This window comes from Pituophis catenifer, unplaced genomic scaffold (assembly GCF_029215685.1).
Source record: "Pituophis catenifer annectens isolate HBS135680 unplaced genomic scaffold, rPitCat1.0.hap2 SCAF_2, whole genome shotgun sequence".
NCBI lineage: Eukaryota > Metazoa > Chordata > Lepidosauria > Squamata > Colubridae > Pituophis > Pituophis catenifer.
Window position 1 is genome coordinate 147,316,946 of NW_027256882.1, and position 21,303 is coordinate 147,338,248.

Sequence of the window (21,303 nt, forward strand, 5' to 3'; positions counted from 1 at the left end):
AAATTTTATAAAACATTTTAGGGCATAAACATTATCAGAAAACATTTTATGACATATTACTGTGGTTAACTCTTGATATTTGAAACTGTTATACTGTTCAACATGAACTATTTCATGGCAAATACATTTCTGAATATCTCCTTGAATTTTGGGGAACTTTTCCAGTGAAGGAAGTATATGAAGGAAGCTCTGCCATAGTTGAAGGCATTGAGGAATCTGGTAAGGAAATACCTCTGAAACAATAACTCAAGGGATCAGAGGTTGCCTAGTTTTACATAAGAGTGATGGTTCCATTTCATTTGATTCTAAGAATCTTCTTTGCCCTTTTGCTCTTATTCTCTGCACAATGTTATTAGGTATATTTTGAAAATGTCTGTAAAAGAACAGAATACAGATAATCCGTGACTTACAACCACAGTTGAGCTCAGAATTTATGTCGCTAAGTGAGAAATTTGTTAAGTGAGTTATGTCCCATTTTACAACTTTTCTTGCCACATTTGTTAAGTAAATCACTGCAGTTGTTAAATTAGTAACACCGTTGTTAAAGGAATCTGGCTTCCCCATTGACTTTGCTTGTCAGAAGGTCACAAAAGTGGATCACATGACCCAGGACACTGCAACCGTTGTAAATATGAACCAGTTGTCAAGTATCTGAATGTAACTCACGTGACCATGTGGATGCTGCAACTGTCACAAGCATGAAAAATTATTATAAGTCACTTTTTTCAGGGCCATTGTAACTTTGAACGGTCACTAAACAAACTGTTGTAAGTCAAGGAATACTGTATTACACTGTAATTAAAGTGACCTCATCTATACCCAGATACTAATTTGTACATAATGCTGTTTGGAATACCTTTATTATTTTTGTTCATTGCTATGTTGACATGAATAGGGAAACACAATTCTTAGCAATTGGATAATTTTTAATGTTTTCCTTCTCTCTCTCTCTCTCCCTCCCTCCCTCCCTCCCTCTATACATACATACACATACACACACACACACACACACACACACATATATCTGTCTCTGTCTGTGTGTCTGTATTTCATTCATTTCTTCATTCATTCCTCATATCTCATAAACAATTATTCTCATACTGTCACAGAGAAGAAGATTCAGAATGTGAAAAGCATAAGAGAATCTGGTACTATAGCACAAAAGTCCAGCTGGCAGAATTAACTGAATGCCTAGACAAAGATTACTGGGAAGCTGATATCTGCAAAACTCTAGAAGAAATGCATGAAGAAATTCATCGGCACATGGATATAACAGAAGACCTTACTAATAAAGCACGGGGCAGCAACAAGTCTTTTCTCTCAGCAGCAAATGGTAAGAACCAATTAATCTTACCTTTTTAATTACTGATAAACACATTTTGATCGTGTGACTCATATTCCAAAAAAATGGAATTGTGAGAAAGGTATTAATGCAAAAGGGTAGGATAAAAAGGCACAGCCAATTGGAAATATTCGAGAAAGCAGTATTTATTTGCAAAGCCTAATAATTGTTGGATCCCAGAATACTCAAAAAAGTGTGCAAATACACCTAAGATAAGAAACTTGCAGTGAACTAGCTAAAGCAAAGGATTTCATCTGCAGAATGAATTAGACATGCAATAAATGTTGCTTAAGTATTTGGTGACTATTAGTCCATTTGTTTGAGAGAGAAAGAAAAGGGACATTATTTGTTAAAATGAAGGCCAAATTCTGTTTGGTTTATATTTGGAAAAGATAGTTTTCTAATAGCAGCTTTTAATGACAATGGAATCAATTTGAGAAGATTCCATTAAATCTAATTGCCATTGTAGAATTTTTGAGGGACGACAAGAATAGACTTGTATATGATGAAATCACCTGTAGCTCACAAAAGGATTGTTCCTTTAATAGAATGTTCCTTTAATAATCATTCTGTTACCAGAGTCCTGACTTGGGGCTATCATATCTCTCCTTCAAATAGGGATTCATGTTTTCTTGATTCCAAAACCCCCAATTTTTTGAAAACCAAGACAGATAATTAAGATGTAATTCATTGCATCTCTGCTGAATATATATTACAGGTTAATGATTATTTTAAACAATCGGATCCTAATAAGATGTGATACACTAGAAAGGCATTTGTCTGAGTATACTCCTTTTTCTGCTTTTTTTCCCCCTTATACTCTATAGATGAAAAACCAAAAAGCCACAGTTAATCATAGTTTTCCATTATGCACAAACAGGAAATATAGTTAAAACTTTTAAGCAAGCCAGGTCTATTTGCAATTTGTTGAACCGTTGTTTTAGAGATAAAACATAGGAAACTGGTTTATTGTGTCTCTCTAGCTCAGGGGTGTCAAACTGGATTTCTTCGAGGCCCGGATCAGCATTGTAGTTCTCTGCAGACGGGGGGGGGGGGGGGGAGGAGGATGGGACAGATGCCTCCTGCAGCAACATGCGGGGGGCCATGCACAGTCCCCCCGCACCCCATTTTTGGCCTGGACTGCCTCCTCTGCCAGCTTCTCCATTTTGGCCAGCAGAGTGCTGCAGGAGGCCATCCAGGCTGAAAATGGGGCGTGGGGTGGGCACCCCATTTTGGCTGCCAGAGGCACCATGGGCCAGTCCTTTGCTATTTCCAGGCCGGCTCTGCAGGCCATATTTAAGCACCCCTGCTCTTAGCTTATTTCCACATTCATGGAATGAAGTGAACAAAATGACAGCTAATTGCATCTTGCTGAATACAACCAAAGTGAATAGTAATGTTTTGGTTTTGTAAATGCAGAATACTCTGAATGAAAATAGTTGGGAGAAAAAAATCTTCCTGTGGCATAGGCATGATATACAAGTTGGCATTATTATTCAATGGAGAATGTATGCAACCTCATATTAATAATGGCCATTATCTCTCTGGGGAAGCTGGCAGGGAAAGATTGCAGATGGCGATCACATGATTGCAAGGCACTTGGCAACCAGCTGTACATGCAAATAGATTGCCATATGTCCGGATTGCAATCATATGACTGTGGTAATGGAGAGGAAACACTGCAGTGGTCATAACTTCAGGGAATGGTCATAAGTCCATTCAGCATTGTTGTTACTCTGAACAGTCACTGAACGAATGATCATAAGTCGAGGACCACCTATAACTTTTTTAGGTGATCTTGGTGATGGGGTTCTTCAAAGCATCTTTTGGTTGGTCTTCCTTTCGCATTTGGATACTGTGTATTGTAATGTGCCATTTAAAGAATGACTCTGGAGTCATATTTCTAGCCATTGGTTAACTTAGTTTTTCAAACTAATATATTGTTTTATTTTTTAAAATGTTAGTGAGTTAGAATGGTGAACATTTGTATTTCCTACCGTGTTTCCCCGAAAAAAAGACGAATCCCGAAAGTAAGCCCTAAGTTGATTTTTACACATGCACCCAATATAAGCCCTACCCCCCAAAATAAGGGGTAATTAAGACCCCACCCTCTCTGGGGTGCACGGGGTGGGGCAAGGCGCATGGGTAAAAATTAAGCTAGGGTGGGAATGGGGCTGGAGCTGCTGTACTACTTACCTTCAGACAGTTGCAGCCAGGCCTCGGACACACCGACAACCACCTTGCCGGCCCACTTCTTCTGCGGCTGGCAAGGCTTTCCTGAATGCCTCTGCAGCTGATAACAGAGCTCCGGATCGATACGGAGATCTGTTATCAGCTGCAGAGGCTTTCAGGAAAGCCTTGCCAGCCGCAGAAGTTCCTGAAGGCCTCTGACAGCGAAAAGGAGGCCGGGGTGACATGCACAAGTGAAATGAGTCAGTGGAAGACATCACCCCGAAAAGAAGACCTAGTGCCTTTTTTGGTGGCAAAAAAAATTATAAGACCGGCTCTTATTTTCGGGGAAACACAGTAATAATAATTACCTTCGACTGTGTGAAGTCTTATTAGAGTGGATTTTTCTGCAGATTGTTAGGTTACTAGCTGTATATAGCCTAACAACCATAACAGGTATCTGTCTGGGTTCTGCTTTGCAATTACCAATCTATTTCTTTTGACCTGACAGTGTATTTCTTTAATAGATTTGTTTTTATTCATTTGAACCAGATTTTTTTGTAGTTCAGGTGCCCTTATTTAGTTCTGATGTTTTTCAAATATTACAGTGAATAAACACACTGGGAATGGAGTGGATTAAATTAATTATCTTCCCTCTTGGGGAAACTCTTAGCTGAAGGTTCAGTTAACCCAGTGGTTCCCAACCTTTTTTTGGCCATGCCCCACCTGAACATCTCTAAAATCCTGATGTCCCCCCCCCCCCGTGACATATAATTCTTACTATTGAAAAAGTGAACTCACGCAGAGGAAGCCTAAAAGGCCATTAACTGGGTTTAAATAAGGTTTCAAATTGCCCCCATTAAAAATCAAATTGCTTTCCCCCCCTCCCCCCAGTGGGGCATAGGCCCCACGTTGGGAACCATTGATTTAACCCCACCGTCCCATCTAATTTTCAGTTAGGGTAGAGATTTCCTTATATATATTAGAGAGGATACCCAGGTTTTAGGGCCCTATGAAAGGCTAACAAGGTTGGCAGGGTTATGCTGCCAATTGATATTCCAGTTTCTGATTTGTTTATGTTCCTTAAAATCATTTCTATATATAAATTGCATAAGAAATAGCAATTGAACATACTGCACACTTTTTCCAGTCTACAACCAGTTTACAGAATATCTCTACATTCGATACCATCAAAGGCTTTACAGTAGTTGATTAACTACAGATATGCTTCCTTTTAAAATATCCATGTACTATTGAACATTTGCAGTGTGATCTCAAATGCCTCTAAATCACCGGAATCCCTTTTTGCATGATGGGACCCTGTTATATGATTTTCCACAACATTTAATATCAGGACTTTTATGCATTGCTTGGAGCAGGCTCATATGTCACCCATTTTTGGGATTGGGATGAACACTGACATTTTCCAGTCTTTCAGCCATTTACTGATATTCTACTTTTTTGACATAGTTTTGTAGTTGCTGCTGTGGACATGATAATACCAATGCCATCAATTCCAGGCATTTTCATTTTTGACAGACGTTTCAGTGTCTATATTATCCTCATCTTCCAGTACACTGGGCTCTGCTTCAAAGTTCTGTTTGTTAAAGAACATTAGTAGTCATATACAATTCCTCAGTCTGTTCCTTCCATCTATTTTTCATTTGATTCCGATTTTTCACTTCCTTCCCATCTCTGCCTCTTTGTTCCTCTATGTAGAGTGAATAGTGTCTGGATTTTCTTTATTAAGACATAAAGATCTCTGGTATGTCCTTTTTCATTTCTATCGTCCATTTCTATGGAAAGCTCATTCCGGTAATTTTCTTCGGTTTCTTTTTCTAGCTTTATATTAAAATAGTTTATTTAGCTATCTTGCTTTATCTCTTTTACCAATGGTTTTAGCTTTCCTACTCTGTTCGGCAATTTAAATTATTTTCCTCTGAAAACAATTTGCCTTCATGTTGCAGGGGGAGGTTGGATTGGATATGCTCCTGGGGTGTTTCATTGATGAAGTTTTTTTCTTTCTTCCTTCCCATAATCTCTGTAGTGGTTTTTCCACAAAGTTAAGTCAAATTTGTTTCTTACTTCAACCTTAATTGCTTATAGAAATGAAACGAAATCATATTTCCTGAGTGTTCATGTATAGTTTCAAGATGAATTTGAGACCAATTTTGATACAAGTCATCCAAGATTAAAGGCACGGTTTGCAGCAGCCTAAGTTTTATGAGAGAGATTTCTGTTTCTCTCTTTGGCTGCATAAGATGTGATACTTTTGGCTGCAGTATCATCTACTTGGAGGTGTCCATTTTGACTAAATAAACCATATAGTGGTGATCCTCAGCTGGTTTTCTTGACAAAAGTGCATCAAGTGGTCACCTGCCTCATTCTTTCCTCCTAAAATAAATCGGCTGACAGTTTCCACTTCTTCGTCTCCAGTGTTCCAGTTGAAATCTCCCACATTATATTTTTTTTGTATTTGCATTAGTTATTTTTTGAATGTTAGCATACAACTCTTATTTCTTCTTCAGATATTCTGTATCTGTTATTGATGCATAAATATATAAAATTACAGGTATTCCTTGAGTTAGGACCATAATTGGGATCAGAATTTCGCTTGTAAACTATTGCAATTATAAATTTGAGACACCATGTGACTGGAACTGACATTTCTGAAAAAGCCACCCCATTAAAAAAAAAGGTAGAAAAAATTAATGATGTGCACAATGCTGCATAATTACCAACTGTCAGTTGTACTCAGCTCATTTTCATGTATAGATCTGCCATATATATACTTCCCTGTCTTGAAAGGGTGTCATGGTGCATTACAAAACTAGAACATATCGACGGTACTCTTATACTTGAAAAAGTTGGCCTTGATTCATCTTCTACCCCCATGTTTGCTTTAGAAGAAATTATGGAAGCAGTCAGAATCAGAAAAGGGGAACTATTAGAGGACAGAAGCTCAGTTGCTGATGAAGAAAAAGCTACGGTTGAAAATAAAGAGTGCACAGATACTGAGAATGGAAAAGAAGAACTTTCAAACCAACAGATGGAGGTCAACAAGGAAATAGTAGCAGAAGAAAGTTCTGAAAAAGGAGGAAAGGAAGGTAATAGTGATATACCTGCTTAGTCAATGTATTTCTTTCAGTAGAAATGCTGATACATTTTAAACATTTTAAATTTTATAATCGATAAAGCTATTTTTTCACTGAAGAATCAGGTGTAATTTTCCAGTGATGCTATTCAGGACAGGTAATACTAGCAGATTTTTATGAATTTATTTTCAGTTCAAGTTCAATTAACATTGTTCACCACCCTTGACTTATTTAGAAAAATAATAAAAATGGGATATAAATAAAAAAAATGATTGGTAAATCAATATTAAAAATGCTTATGAACTTTTATCATGTGTTTCCTATAGAATCATCAGATGCATGTGATGAAAACAATTCTGGACTATCACTTCCTGGAAGCAGCATCACAAATGTTTCTGCAGAAGAGGCTGATGCTTCTGAAGGGAAGAACACAGTAGGATGTGATTCAGAAATTTCTGATGATAATAAGGCAGACAAAAACATAGCATCAGAAGTTCTTAAGGATATTTCAGGTACATAGATAGTTTTGTTTTTTGTGTCTTTAGTTGAATGAGTAGTTTCCTAAAGTTAAATGCTGTTTGCTTTTCTTTATCACTGTATAGTTACTAAGTTCAGAGTTTATTGGTGGCGCAGTGGTTAGAATGCAGTATTGCAGGCTAATTCTGCCGACTGCCAGCAGTTTGATTCTCACCGGCTCCAGATTGACTCCACCTGCCATCCTTCTGAGGTCGGTAAAATGAGGACCCAGATTGTTGGGGGCAATATGCTGACTCTGTAAACTGCTTAGAGAGAGGTGTAAAGCACTATGGAGCAGTATATAAGTTTAAATGCTGTTGCAATTGTTGGAGTTATGGTTGGTATATGTCTGATTTTTTTTACAGTTTTACTTTCCATAAGATACACAGTTTGATTTAGTGGTTAAAGGAACCAGGTTAGAAAGTTCTAGATCTGCCTTAGGTATTTTGGATCAGTCATTCTCTTTCTGTTCTACGAAGAAAGCAGTGCAGGCCACTTCCAAAAATATTAGCTAAAAACCTATAAGAACCTATCCAGGCAGTTACCAAGAATCAAGACTGACTCAACAGCACAAATTTAGTTTATATAAACGCTGGTGCAAAATTAATAAACATTGGTTAAATATGTTTAATGAACATCTTTCACATTACTATATTTGCTAGTTATACTAATTGATAGCTTAGTGATACTGATTGTTTAATGCTGGTATTTATAATAAAATATAAATGTCATGCTTTGGATTATAAAATCCAAAATCTTGCTATCTTGTGCTAATAAGCATTGTGGATTAAAACTTCATAGTGGGAAAGATTATTAATCACAAAGTGCCCAAATTCCTCCAGTTTCATAACCACCTCTTAGCTATATTTAATATTATGACAGATGGTGGTTTGTCAACATGGTTTCTTGAAATAAACCCTAATTAATATTAAGTACATTATGAGAGGGCAGTTTTCTTCCCTTATAATTTATTCATCCACCCCTCCCCCCCAGTTCCAGTCTAAAATAATATAGATATTTATCTATCACGTATAATTACGAGAATTGTGTAGCTTTCTGATTTCACATGTTAATGTTCTGTATTGGAAGTGTTCTTCAGGTGAATACTATGTACCTAAATTGACTTTTTTTTTTTTTTTTGGTAGATGAAACAACTAAAACAATTCCTAATCTGAACATTGATTTATCTGCTGAAGCACTTTTGTCAGACCCAGAAAACAGCAGTAGCAATGAACCAAATTCTCTGCAGAGTGAATCTGTAAAGAATTCTGATGAAGTGGAAACCACTGAAGGAGGTTCTCAGAACTCAGAGGATCTAGGTACAAATAATGCTTAATAATCACAAGAATGTACTGGGTGCTAATTTTTAGTGTAAACTGGCTATGCTCATTTGCCTTACTTGTATATTCCTATTTAAGCTTTTTTTTCCCCCCTGATAGGCGATAAATCTAATGGTGAGAGAAGTGACTCTCCAAACAGTGGAATAGGCACTCCAGGTTCAACGCGAATGGTCACTAGGTTACGAAATCCAGATAGCAAACTCAGTCAGCTGAAAAGTCAGCAGGTTGCTGCTGCAGCACATGAAGCAAATAAGCTTTTTAAAGAAGGCAAAGAGGTTTGTGTTAGTGTTGAAAAATTAAAAGTGTTCTGATTCATTGAAGTGGCAAAATAAGAGTTACAGACAAAACCAGAAACAAATATGCATGGAAATGCCAGCAATGAAGGCATCAATAGCTATGCACATATGTATATACATGTGTATTATTATTATAATTATTATTATATTTCTATGCTTCTGAATCTCGAATGGTACTTATTTTCCTAAACATGTGCTTTCAGTTTCTTTGTTCTGAAATTCAAAAATTCTGTCCTGCTATCAGAGATCGTGAATCATGCTAATGTTCTTTTGATCAAAAATGTTAATGGAAAGCAAGCCTAGCTTATTATTGAGGTTTGTTCATGTGTTTATTTATTACCGCTATACTTGCATTGTTGAATCCCAGAAAGACTTTTAAGTGTTACAAATAATAGAGAAATAAAAGAAAAAGAAAAACAGAACATCCCTTTCAAAAGAGATAATGGTAAATCTGGCAATAGAGTTAAGTGTATAGAAACTAATTTTTGGTTTAAAAGCAATATCTACCATGGTATGTAGGAGACTTAACTATTATATGAGGCAAACCCTATATAGTCAAATACATGCCATAGTAAACATTATTGCTTATTCTTAACATAGTAGTTTCTAAAGGTTGTAGAATTTTGCTTCTTGTTTAAAATTTTGAGATTTAAGGTTTTTTTTTTAAAAAAAACGTTCTTAAGTTTTGTTGTTTTTGTTTGTTTTGTTTTGACTTCAATAAGGTGCTTGTGGTTAATTCTCAAGGGGAAATTTCCCGAATGAATACCAAGAAGGAAATAGTAATGAAAGCAGGCATCAGCAATTATTTTAAACTGGGTCAAGAAGGGAAGTATCGTGTCTATCATAATCAATATGCTACCAATTCTTTTGCTCTGAATAAACATCAACACCGAGAAGACCATGACAAAAGACGTCACCTTTCTCACAAGTTTTGTCTAAGTCCTGCCGGAGAGTTCAAATGGAATGGTTCTGTCCATGGGTCAAAAGTTCTCACAATATCTACACTGAGATTAACAATAATTCAGCTAGAGAATAACATCCCCTCCTCATTCCTCCATCCCAACTGGGCTTCACACAGGTAAAGACACCTATGATTTTCATCGGTATATTGGGCATAGGAGCATTAAATTATGGGAAAACACCCCAGAATTGAGGAGCTTTCGATTGAACATTCAACACTAGAGAAATAAAAAAAAAACAAAGGAGTAAAAATAAGATAAACATAAAAATAATAGGTAGTTGCTTCTATTGTAAACACGAGAACAGATATAGAAAAGACATTGCAAAGGGGAAGTGGGGGGGACATTAAGAAGGGAATTGAATGAAAATAACATCAGATTTTATATTTTATCATACTATAGATATACGCCAATAGACCCAGGATTGAGGTTGAAGATAGGGTTAAATTATACCATCACTTCAAGGTTGTTGGCTTTTTTTGCATCAGTGTGGCTGTTGCTTTCTATTTTATTGTTTTTGTTTTGCTGTTGAAGATAGCCTAGTGAACACAACCTACTTACTGTGTTTCATATTTTTGTCCAATCACAGATCGAATTGGATCAAAGCTGTCCAGATGTGCAGCAAACCTAGAGAATTTGCATTGGCTCTGGCTATATTGGAATGCGCAATTAAACCAGTTGTTATGCTGCCCATTTGGAGGGAATCCTTGGGTCACACCAGGTAACATATTTGAGTGTGTATAAAAGCAGTTCCGATGATCTCTCCCAGAGTATTTGACAATGCTAGGCTAGCTTCATACCTTAAATGCTCTTATGTGTATCTTACGATTAGGTTACGCAGAATGACAGCGATTGAAAGGGAAGAAAAAGAGAAGGCGAAAAAAAAGGAGAGAAAACAAGAGGAAGAAGAAACCATGCAACAAGCAACTTGGGTGAAATATACCTTTCCCATCAAACACCAGGTATTATTTATACATAACATTATTCTCTCTTTTTTTTTAACTAACTTATTTTAGCAGATTGCTACTTTTTGAGTAAATTTAAAAGGCTGTGAATATTAATGGAATGAGAGTTGAAATAATTGCAATAATACAATAAAAAAAGAAGGGACCTGAATGAATTTGGAGTGCAGCTGTAATCAGATCTCACTCCATTAGGGATGTAATCTTGCTCATTTGATCACCAAACATATTTGATATTGAATGTGGTTAGAGTTAATTAAGGGAAATTCTTAGATGGACCCTTTTTCTTCTCCCCCAGTGAATTCTGAGTGGAGGTCAATTTCTTAAGGAGTCCAGCTGGGAATGGCAAACCTATATCCCCAAAAGAGTGTGTGTGATCTTTTTCTCTCTTACTCTGGTAAGCATGGTACGTAGATGGTTGTTAAATAGTTATCTGAGAAGATCACAGAATTAAAACGCGCTGACTTTTGACTTAGCACGTGGAAATTCTAACAACCAGAATCTGAGCAAGAGGGAAAAGTAAATTATGGAATAAAATTGCTCCCCTTTTACTTTCAAGAACCCTTTTGCAAAGCTTGTGAAAACAGGTACACTCTGAGTTTTGTGGGAATAGGGAAAAACAGGCAGTTCTGACAGACTGTGCATTCATGTGTGATGAAAAGGATCATATCCCAAACCACTGGTATTTGCAAGGTGTGTGACCTGAAAGCTGATTGTTAACCATCGTGGATGACTTTTACATCAAAAGGTAGAACTCTACCGTTGTGACCCCCTAAGGCAGGGGTCCTCAAACTTTTTAAACGGGGCCAATTCAGAGTCCCTCAAACTGTTGGGGGGCTGGATCGGCTGGGAGGGCGTGGCTAGGTGGTCATGTGACTAGGTGGGCCAATTTAACAGTCCATTGAACAATGCACACAAATTAAACTTTAATTTGTTTTGCTCCTGGGGGTGTTTTATTTGCTTTTGTTTGCATGTTGCTCTTTTGGTTGCCTTTTCTTTTTACTAGATCGTTTTTTCAGTTGTTTAGAAGTCTAGTGGTCCACTTCAGGAAACTCAGTTTTGCTGCAATTCCTCTCAGCCCCAAGGAGCTTGAGAAATATGTATATCTTATATGTATATGTGTGTGTGTGTATATGTATATTATATATATATATCTTTTTTTTTTCCCTTTTTCGTAGGCTTTTATGTGCATATTCTTTCTAGCCAGGTTTTACCTATGTAAACTTAGTTGTTCTACAGCCCTAGGTTCTGTGAACTCTCATTCACAAGTTTCTGGGCCTTTTTTCTGCTGACAAACTGCAACTCTGTGTTGCTCTCTGGGAGACTCAGATAGCTATTTCTGCCTCTTAAGGCGTCTTCGGTGAGCCACACCCACTTCTCAAATGAATGAGATTTCACAGAACCTAGGGCTGTAGAACAACTAAGTTTACGTAGGTAAAACCTGGCTAGAAAGAATATGCATATATATGTGTGTGTGTGTGTGTGTGTGTGTGTGTGTGTGTGTGTGTGTGTGTGTATGTATATATATATATATATATATATTATATATATATATATATATCTTTGTCTCTCTCTCTCTTTCCTTCTTTCTCTCCCTCTCTTTTTCTTTTTTCCTCTCTTTTTCTCCTGTCTGTCTCTCTCTTTCTTTGTCTCTCTCCCACTCTCTCCCTTTCTCTCTCTGTCTGTCTCTCTGTCTGTCTCTCTCTCATTCTCTCTCCCTCTCTCTTTCTGTCTCTTTGTCTCTCTCTCCTTCTCTCCCTTTCTCTTTCCCTCTCTCTTTCTGTCTCCCTGTCTGTCTCTTCCTTTCTTTCTCTCTCCCTCTCTCTCTCCCCCCTCTCTTTCTCTCCCCCTCATTTTCTCTTTCATTCTTTCTCTCTCTCTTTCTCGTTCCCTCTCTTTCTTTCTCTTTCCCTATCTCTTTCCTTCTCTCCCTCCCTCCTTCTCTTTCTGTCTCTCTCTCCCTCTCTTTTCTCTCTCTCTCTCTCTCTCTCTCTCTCTCTCTCTCTCTCTCTCTCTCGTGGAGGTGGTGAAGGTGAAAAATGGGCCGTTTTTGCCTGTTTTTTTGCCTTTTCGCACCCCCCCCCCCATCTCCATAAGCATTCTGCAGCCTAAAACCAGGCAAAAATGGCTCATTTTTGCCTGTTTGTTTGCCTCTTCTAAACAGCCCCCCCCCCCCACCTCCACAAGCATTCTGCAGGCTAAAACCAGGCTAAAATGCCTCATTTTTTGGCCAAAAACGGGCCATTTTTGCCTTTTTTTTTGCCTCTTCTAACCCCCCCTCCCCCACACCCACCACCTCCACAAGCATTCCGCAGGCTAAAATTGTTGAGCTTACCTTTTGGTTCCAGCCTGCAGGTCTCCCGAAGGCAAGTCCTGCGCTCTGCTGAAGGGTGGGTGAGGTGATGTGGGCGGGGCAACCTCGTGGTGCTCTGCGGGCTGGATTAATTGGTTCCGTGGGCCACATGCGGCCCGCGGGCCGTAGTTTGAGGACCCATGCCTTAAGGCTTGTCTGAATTTCTGCCTGAGATGTGCAGAATCTCAGATTTGCAACCCTAAATTTTAAAAATTGGAAAATGGGTGCAATGAGTCAGCATACCCAGTTGAAAAGAGAGGGCATAGGTTTCTCAGATCAAAGAAAGGTGACACCACAACAAGAGTTGACAAATGATGCAGCTGTTTATAACGAAGTGAATCAAACAAACAAAAAATAAGGCCCAGTGGACAAAACTGACAACCGAAAACAAATGTGAAGTGACTACCCGAGAGGCAAATGTTGCATCAATAAAATGTTGCATCTATATTCTATTGCCGTTCCCTTGGTTTGTATAATTGTAAACATTCCAAATCATGTGAAGTAATATTTATACCGCATACTCAGACATTTTCCTTAACTATTTTATCTAGTCCTGGAAATCAAACAGTAATAAAAAAATTCAGGTAAACTGAAGCAAATTCAAAGAAGGACAATAAAAATGATCCAAGATAAAGAAAAATCTTGTGAAGAGAGATTGAAGAAATTAGATTTTTTCTTCTTGAGAAAGAAGAAAGGCGATATGATAGTAGCAGATGCCTGAAATAGTTTCTAAAGAACATCAAGATCTGTCCTTCTACAGGTCTGTATATGTAGAAGAATGGATTTCAATGACAGATTCCATTTGAATGTTAAAAAATAGTGTCTAAAGGGTATGGGCAGATTGACAGTAGAGCCTATTACTGAAAAACTGAAAGATAACATAGAGGTAGATAACTAAATCTCCAGACTTTGCTGTATTTTAGCAACACTGTCAATATTGAGGAATACTGGAAATTATAATTCCAGAATAGCCAGAGAGCCACACATTTTCCTACTCCGTATGAGTTCAAAAGAATGAAAATAATGGAAAAAGTACCCAATTCACTATCGTTAACAGGCCTGCTCACAGTTCCTCTTCCAGATCAATGAGTCCGGAACAGGAGTTCCTATCCTAGCAGTATAGTCTACTGATATATACTATATTCTATTGCCATTTCCTTGGTTTGTATAATTGTAAATTTGATTTTTTAAGCCATGTATATGTGTGATTTGTGACTTATTAATTAAGACTTACATTGTTGTGATTAGCCCCTGTAATATACCAGACCCCAACATGGTGGCATGTTTTTCTTAAATCCTCTTTATATATTGGTTATTAATTTTCCCTACCATATATAATGCTGCTTTTAATGGGTTGTTTTTGTTCCAGCTTTTATTTTAGTTTAATTCCAGACCTAGGATTTGTAAACTGCCTCAGATTTCTTTGTAATAAATTATTAGCTGATTTTTTATAACTAATACATAGACTGTATTTATTGCCTTCTTGAATGCAGTTCATATAATACCATAGACACACTTCTCGTTTAGTGTCTCTGTTATGTTCCAGAGACAGACGATTAAGCCGAATCATAACTAACGGGACATGTGATAGAGAGAGGGAGGGAAGGACACAGTCAGATAGACAACAGACAGACTACAAAGACCACTGGTTGCTGCAGTCTCATTCAGATAAAATTCTCTTGTGTGGTATGCCAGTCTTACTCAGGCATGCATTGTTGTCAGGCAGATGAAATTTGGTTATAAATGTGTGCATTGGCTGGAAATGAATTTTTAATTACTATTATATGCTGTCATATTTGCAAATGGTTGCTAACCTAGATAATCAAGCTAAACGAGGGATAGATGTATGGTTACCACTGAAACAGTCTTCAGTGCTAACGATCACAGTAATTTAGAAGAAAATATTCTTGGTCAATCCTTTTAGCAAGGTAATAAGGAGAAGACAAACGTTCAGTTTTAAATATCTTGCCAGTTACCGCTTGAATTAATCAGAGTTGAGAACCTAAGCATTGTTTGAACTTCCAAGGAAACTAGAGAAATCAGAATTCAAGATTACTCGTCTGCTTTTTTCAAGTCAGATGGCTGCTCCTGATATACCAACCTCTGGCAGTGAAGAATGGCTGTTAACTAAGGCACATGTATTCGCACCAGACCTTAGATAAACTTTCAGTTTCAGCATTAGCTGAATTCATAAGAGTAGACATAAGACAGTTTTATTAATTTTTTTCTAAACTAGCTGTTTTTTATGCTCTAAAGAAACCTGAATAATAAGTTATATTGTCACCTTTTTCATTCTGATGAAAAGGATTTCTGTTTTAGGCAGAGGCAGTTTGCTTTGGGGAGCATGTGCACTCCTAACCAATTATTTCTAAAGTGCTATGCGACTTTTCATTGTAAAAAATAAATTGCCAAGCAAAAGGTTGTTTAGAACTTGAATGTATAAAGCGTTAACTTCTAAAAAAAAAAAGAAAAGAAAATTTAAGCTTTATTTTAAAGCAATATTTTATGTGTGGTAAGGCTGCAAATTTATATAAAAATTAAAATGTATTTCAACTTTTTCATAGGTCTGGAAACAAAAAGGAGAAGAATATAGAGTAACAGGATATGGTGGATGGATATGGATTAGTAAAACACATGTTCATAGATTTGTACCCAGATTACCTGGAAATACTAATGTCAGTTATAGAAAGTTACTACTTGGTAAGTGCTGGAAATCATCATTATCATTTTTATTATTTCATTAATTTTATTAGAACTGACCAATCCAACAGACTCTGGGTGTCTTTAAAAATATAGCTACCCTGTTTCCCCCAAAATAAGACATCCCCTGATGATAAGCCCAATCGGGCATTTGAGTGCATAGCAATAAGGCCAAGCGCTTATTTTAGGTAAGACAGGGTCTTATTTTTGGGGAAACAGTATGATTTTGAAATATGAAGTGAGGTTTAAAACATCAAACACCAGTTTTCACTGTATTTTCAAGCAACATTGTACTATTTTAATTTCTTTCTAGTTACAGCAAGCATTTCAGGAGAAAAATATACATCTGTAAAATACTCTGTTTCTATCAATTAAATATGGTTTTGTTGTAAAAAAAAGTTGCTAATTATTCACATGTGTCTTAATTTTCTAAATAATGGAAGAAGCAAACTACTGTAATTTGGGTTCATATCAAATTTCTACAGCTAGTCCATTTAACTATATTAAATTTTGTAATTAAAGAGAAAATATGTGGTTTTAGTAATATATCCTAAACCCCAGTGTAATAAATTCAAAGCTATATAGAGCAGACTCTATATAATCATTTTTATTGATTTCCCCCCCTTTTTGATGTGATCAGAAAATCTGTTCTAGAAGGTTAGGGGGCCTTTTGGTATGGTAGGAAAGAAAGTACTGCAGCAGAAGGAAAAGGGACAAAATCACCTCTGTTTTCCTAGTGCAGGGGTGTCAAAGTCGCTGCCCACAGGCCAGATGCATCCTACGTTAGGCACGTCCACCCCCGTTTTAGCAAAGGGGGAAAATCACGAGACGTCACATGACAACACCGTGATGACGCAAGTTTGACACCCCTGTCCTAGTGAGAGCTTCTACAAGATCAGAATCTTTTTGCAAATAAAATTGTTAAGCTTGTTATAACAATGTCATTTTCTAATTGTTATTATTGATACCGAAATAACTATCTGTTTTTATTATGTGGTAATAGACAATTGCTTTTAATACTTTTGGTGGTTGGGTTTAGTCAATTTCCTCTATTAAGATCTTGTTGGATCTTATGATCCTGTACAATTTCATGGTCAGTAACATTTCTATTGAACAAAATTGCATTTCAGGGGGGAAAAATAGTACACTACTGTAATTGCAGTAGTCCTTTTTCTGAATATAGTACTAGGCTTGGAGTAAGTCTTTTGAAAGTATGTGCCTGTGTGAGAGGCTTATAGTGACAAAGTGACCAAAATCATATGAGTATCTGCATATTTCTTTATCAGCCAAGAACAATGCTGCTATCACAGAACAACAGCACGAATTGGATAAAAGGAAAAATCCAGCAAAAGTAAAAGTAGAGCACTGTTCTTTGAAAGATAGAATAAAGAGCTTCCATGAACCACATAAAAAGGACCAAAAAGAAACTCAACATTCTGAGACCACAAAGAAAAGTCAAACCAAGGAAGAAAATGAACTAAATGAAGAAAAAGCTGAAATTGATGGACATTTTGAAAAATCAGATCAAGCGAAGGAAGGTAATAAGCACTTTTATCCATTTTAATAAACATCTAACCTTTCATGGTTGAGCGAAATGTTTATGTGTGCAACGTTTACTTGAAGACAGTCTAAAAATAATTTATTGTGGTAGAAACAGTGCTTTATTAATTCCATATGCCTGAATATATTGTTGCAAAAGAATATGTAATTAGTCACAATTTAGATTAGCTTTCCTCAGTCTGAATTCATTCCAAATGGGGATTTTGGACTTCCAGGATCTCTACATAGTTCAACTATGAGCCGTGGTGGTGCAGTGGTTAGAATGCAGCACTGCAGGCTGACTGCTGGGTGCCTGCAGTTTGGCAGTTCGATTCTCACCAGGCTCAAGGTTGACTCAGCCTCCCATCCTTTTGAGGTTGGTAAAATGAGGACTTGGATTGTTGGAGGCAATATGCTAACTCTGTAAACTGCTTAGAGAGGGCTTTAAAAGCATTGTGAAGCAATTTATAAGTGCTAAATGCTATTGTTATTGATGCTGTACATCAGGGATGAGGAACAATGGCCCCTTTACGACCTGTGGACTTCGACTCCCAGAATTCCTGAGTCAGCCATAGGTCGTAAAGGGGCCATCGTTCCCCACCCCTGCTTTACATAATGATGGGAGTACGTTGTATAATTGGAAGCTGCCCTGGTTGGGGACTTGGGTTTGTCAGTATATGTGTTAATTAATAAAGTGTCCTACTGATTAAACATTTTTTTATAGATGAAAAAGGAGTCTGTGAAAATGATAAAGACATCAAGGAAGAACCTATGGAAGTAGATGAAGTAAAAATGGATACTTCCCCCAAATGTGAAGAAACTCCCATCAGTGCAGATTTAATAAACGTTAGTGAAGGTTTTCACTTAAGGACATGTTACAAAAGGAAAGTGAAAACATCAAAATTAGATGGACTACTTGAAAGAAGAGTAAAACAGTTTACACTAGAGGAAAAGCAGCGGTTGGAAAGAATTAAGCTTAAAGCTGCTTCCAATTCCTCAGATTGTAAATCTCTGAGTCCACAAAGGAATACAGATGACCTACCATTAACTAAGGCAGAAACAGATGAAAAGAGAGCCCATGATTCAGGTACAAAGCAATCTGAAGATCCTGTTAAAGACTGTTTGTCACCTAACAACCTCCACTTCAATAAAACCAGTGAATCAGTCCAATCCTTGTCTTGCTTGGATAGACTTTTAGATGAAGAATCAGATCTCATTTCGGGTCAGTGCTCAGATTCTCAATGTTTGATAGCAGCAAATGCTCATGGAAGTGCTTCTGAACCAGTGGATACGGAAAAAAATAAAGTGCTGAGTAAGGAGGAGGGTAATTCAACCATGGAACATTCTCAAGCAATAGACAATAAAGAATCAACTAAATGCAGTGTGTTAGGGGACAATGAAAAAAGTTCAGAGGAAATCACGGGGCCTAATTCTGAACATCATATGCAGCCAGAGGGAATTGAACAGAACTGTGAAAAAGAGACTGCATCTTTCATTAAGAAAGGAAATGAAACCTTAAAAACTGAAAAACGGGGCTCTGATTCTGTAGAAGCTTGTAATTTAGAGGATCATCATGCAGCAAATAACACAAATGCGAGTCTACCGAAAAGCAATGAAGATGCATCTGAACCAAAGATTGCATTAAATCCCAAACAAGCCCTGGAAGGCCTAAAATCATTACGTACTGAGCTTATTTCAGAGAAGGCATTTGAAGCGCAGATTCCTAACACGATAGGAGAAAACATCATTGATGAAATTACACACTCTAAAATTGCTGAAACAAATGGTGAAAAGCTAGAGCAGGCAAAGTGTGATCCTCCAACTTCCATAAGTAAATGCATTGATCAGATTAAAAGCATTGCTGATAAAAACAACAACAAAAATGGAGAACACGATGTCCAGATGGATGGAGGAAAGTCGGCAACATATCAGATGAATGGAAAAGATGCTGATTTTAAAGACCTACCAAATGAAGAAAGCTTAAAAAGAGAAGCTGAGAGTAACCTTGACTCTAAAGTCAATAATATTAATAAAAACAATCTGCTAGGTAAATCATTTCCCTCTAATGAATCTGTAAAACCATTTATGAATGGAGATATCGCTGTGGAAGAGGTGGATGAGAGAAGACATTCAGACAATGAGTTTTCTGTACGGAGTTCGGTGGATCCCGACTGTGATCCTAGAGGCGGTGTTTTACCTCAGGAGGATACATCTCGGTCTACTCAAGACAGTGGAAGGAAGCCGTGTTCTTCTGAAAGATCTAGTCCGGTTGATGATGCATCCCTCACAGCTGTCCATTCCTGTAACGAGAACAGTATAAGTAGTGAAACAGAAGGCATGGAAATTGAGTCATCGTGTATTAAGAAGGCTGCCCTCTCGCCTGTAATTTCATGCGAAGAATCTAGTTTGAGTAACGACTTTGCTGATCAGAATGGACTGCAGACACACAGAGTTAAAAACATCAATGGAGAGAGTGCAGTGAAAGCGGTTGTGACAGAAGTGACCACCACGTCTACCATTTCTACAGAATCAAAAACCGTTTATAAAGTGTCAGAGCTTTCAGCAGTCAAGGAGGATAAAGAGCGTGTGGTGTCATCAGCTGAAAATTGTTCCGTATCCACTGTAACCACCACCACCACCACCACCACTGTAACAAAGCTTACCGCTCCCACAACCGATGTTATTTCTGTAAAAGAGCATAGTAAAACCGTGGTTACGACAACAGTGACTGATTCCTTGACAACCCCGAGTGGAACATTGGTGACTTCTATGACAGTCAGCAAGGAATATTCCACAAGGGACAAAGTGAAACTAATGAAATTTTCAAGGCCTAAAAAAACTCGCTCTGGAACAGCATTGCCGTCTTATAGAAAGTTTGTTACTAAAAGCAGCAAAAAGAGCATATTTGTTTTACCCAGCGACGACTTGAAGAAACTGGCAAGAAAAGGAGGGATTAGAGAAGTTCCTTGTTTCAACTATACCGCTAAACCTGCTTTGGACATCTGGCCTTATCCATCCCCAAGACCAACTTTTGGTATCACTTGGAGGTACACTGTTATAACAATGTTAAAAAATTATAAATTATAAAATCTCCCACTGAGTGGGAGAAGATTTTGTTGTGCATGTGTTGTGAATATATTATAATCCAGTACTTTAATTGTCATCACTTAAAAATCTTTAATTGCTTATTATTTTGTCCCTAAGATACTGGACCTGTTCTTAACAGGAGGATAATATTCCTTGTAGGTATATTTAGAAAGAAAGATTTATTAGCTGCTTCTCGATCAGGATATGGAACAGTATTGGGGTAGGGAATCTTGTACCTAATGCAAATATCTGATATGTGGAGTGATGACGAAACAGGAGAATTTGCAGAGGGTATGCACTGTAAAGTTTAAATATGCTGAAAAGTACTCACTGAGACCAAAAACTAGAAAGTAGAAATATCCATGAATCCCATTCTTTTTAACTTGAGCCTCTTAAAATGAATGCAGCCTAAAGAACTGAACACTGCAAAAAATAGTCTTATTTTAAGATTATCCAAAAGGATGGGTGAAAAACTCTGATCTCCAGTTCTGAGCTATGGTACAGAATTATTCCTATTCCTTTCATGATTAGTCCTGTGGCTGGGGTATAGTGGAATGAGACCAGGGAGGGCTACAGAATTGTTATGGTTAGACAAATGCTTTTTGTAATAAGTTTGCTTTATGTTATTAAACGGGGTTTTGCTCGATAAACCTCATTTTAACAGCAACCAAGAGCTTGAGAGCTTTCAAAATAATCACAGTTCTAATACATGCCACTAGTATTATTTAGAGCGTACCAATTTGAAATCATGAGAAAATAATTTTCAAATTGCCATTGCAAAATAATGCTTTTTTCATAACTTACCTTCTTTGGTCAGCTTATCAAAGTCATGACAAAAACATCTAATACCATATTAATTTGGTTCCAGTAAATATTTAAGACCGTAAAGCTATAATTAGTTGATCCGACATTCTAGAAATATTCTGTAACTTGGCATTTAAATGA

General features: G+C 37.3%; 1 protein-coding gene across 1 annotated transcript in view; it reads left to right on the forward strand.

Annotated features, from left to right (window-relative positions):
- The window catches only part of BPTF (bromodomain PHD finger transcription factor), an 81,561-nt gene that overhangs the window by 19,176 nt on the left and 41,082 nt on the right, over positions 1-21,303 (forward strand). The window contains exons 3-13 of the mRNA XM_070937735.1: positions 1,110-1,333; positions 6,418-6,618; positions 6,933-7,118; positions 8,268-8,441; positions 8,562-8,737; positions 9,481-9,836; positions 10,307-10,438; positions 10,550-10,679; positions 15,597-15,732; positions 17,019-17,270; positions 17,996-20,318. Of these exons, the coding sequence (XP_070793836.1) occupies positions 1,110-1,333; positions 6,418-6,618; positions 6,933-7,118; positions 8,268-8,441; positions 8,562-8,737; positions 9,481-9,836; positions 10,307-10,438; positions 10,550-10,679; positions 15,597-15,732; positions 17,019-17,270; positions 17,996-20,318 (4,290 nt within the window). The remainder of the gene's footprint in view (positions 1-1,109; positions 1,334-6,417; positions 6,619-6,932; positions 7,119-8,267; positions 8,442-8,561; positions 8,738-9,480; positions 9,837-10,306; positions 10,439-10,549; positions 10,680-15,596; positions 15,733-17,018; positions 17,271-17,995; positions 20,319-21,303) is intronic.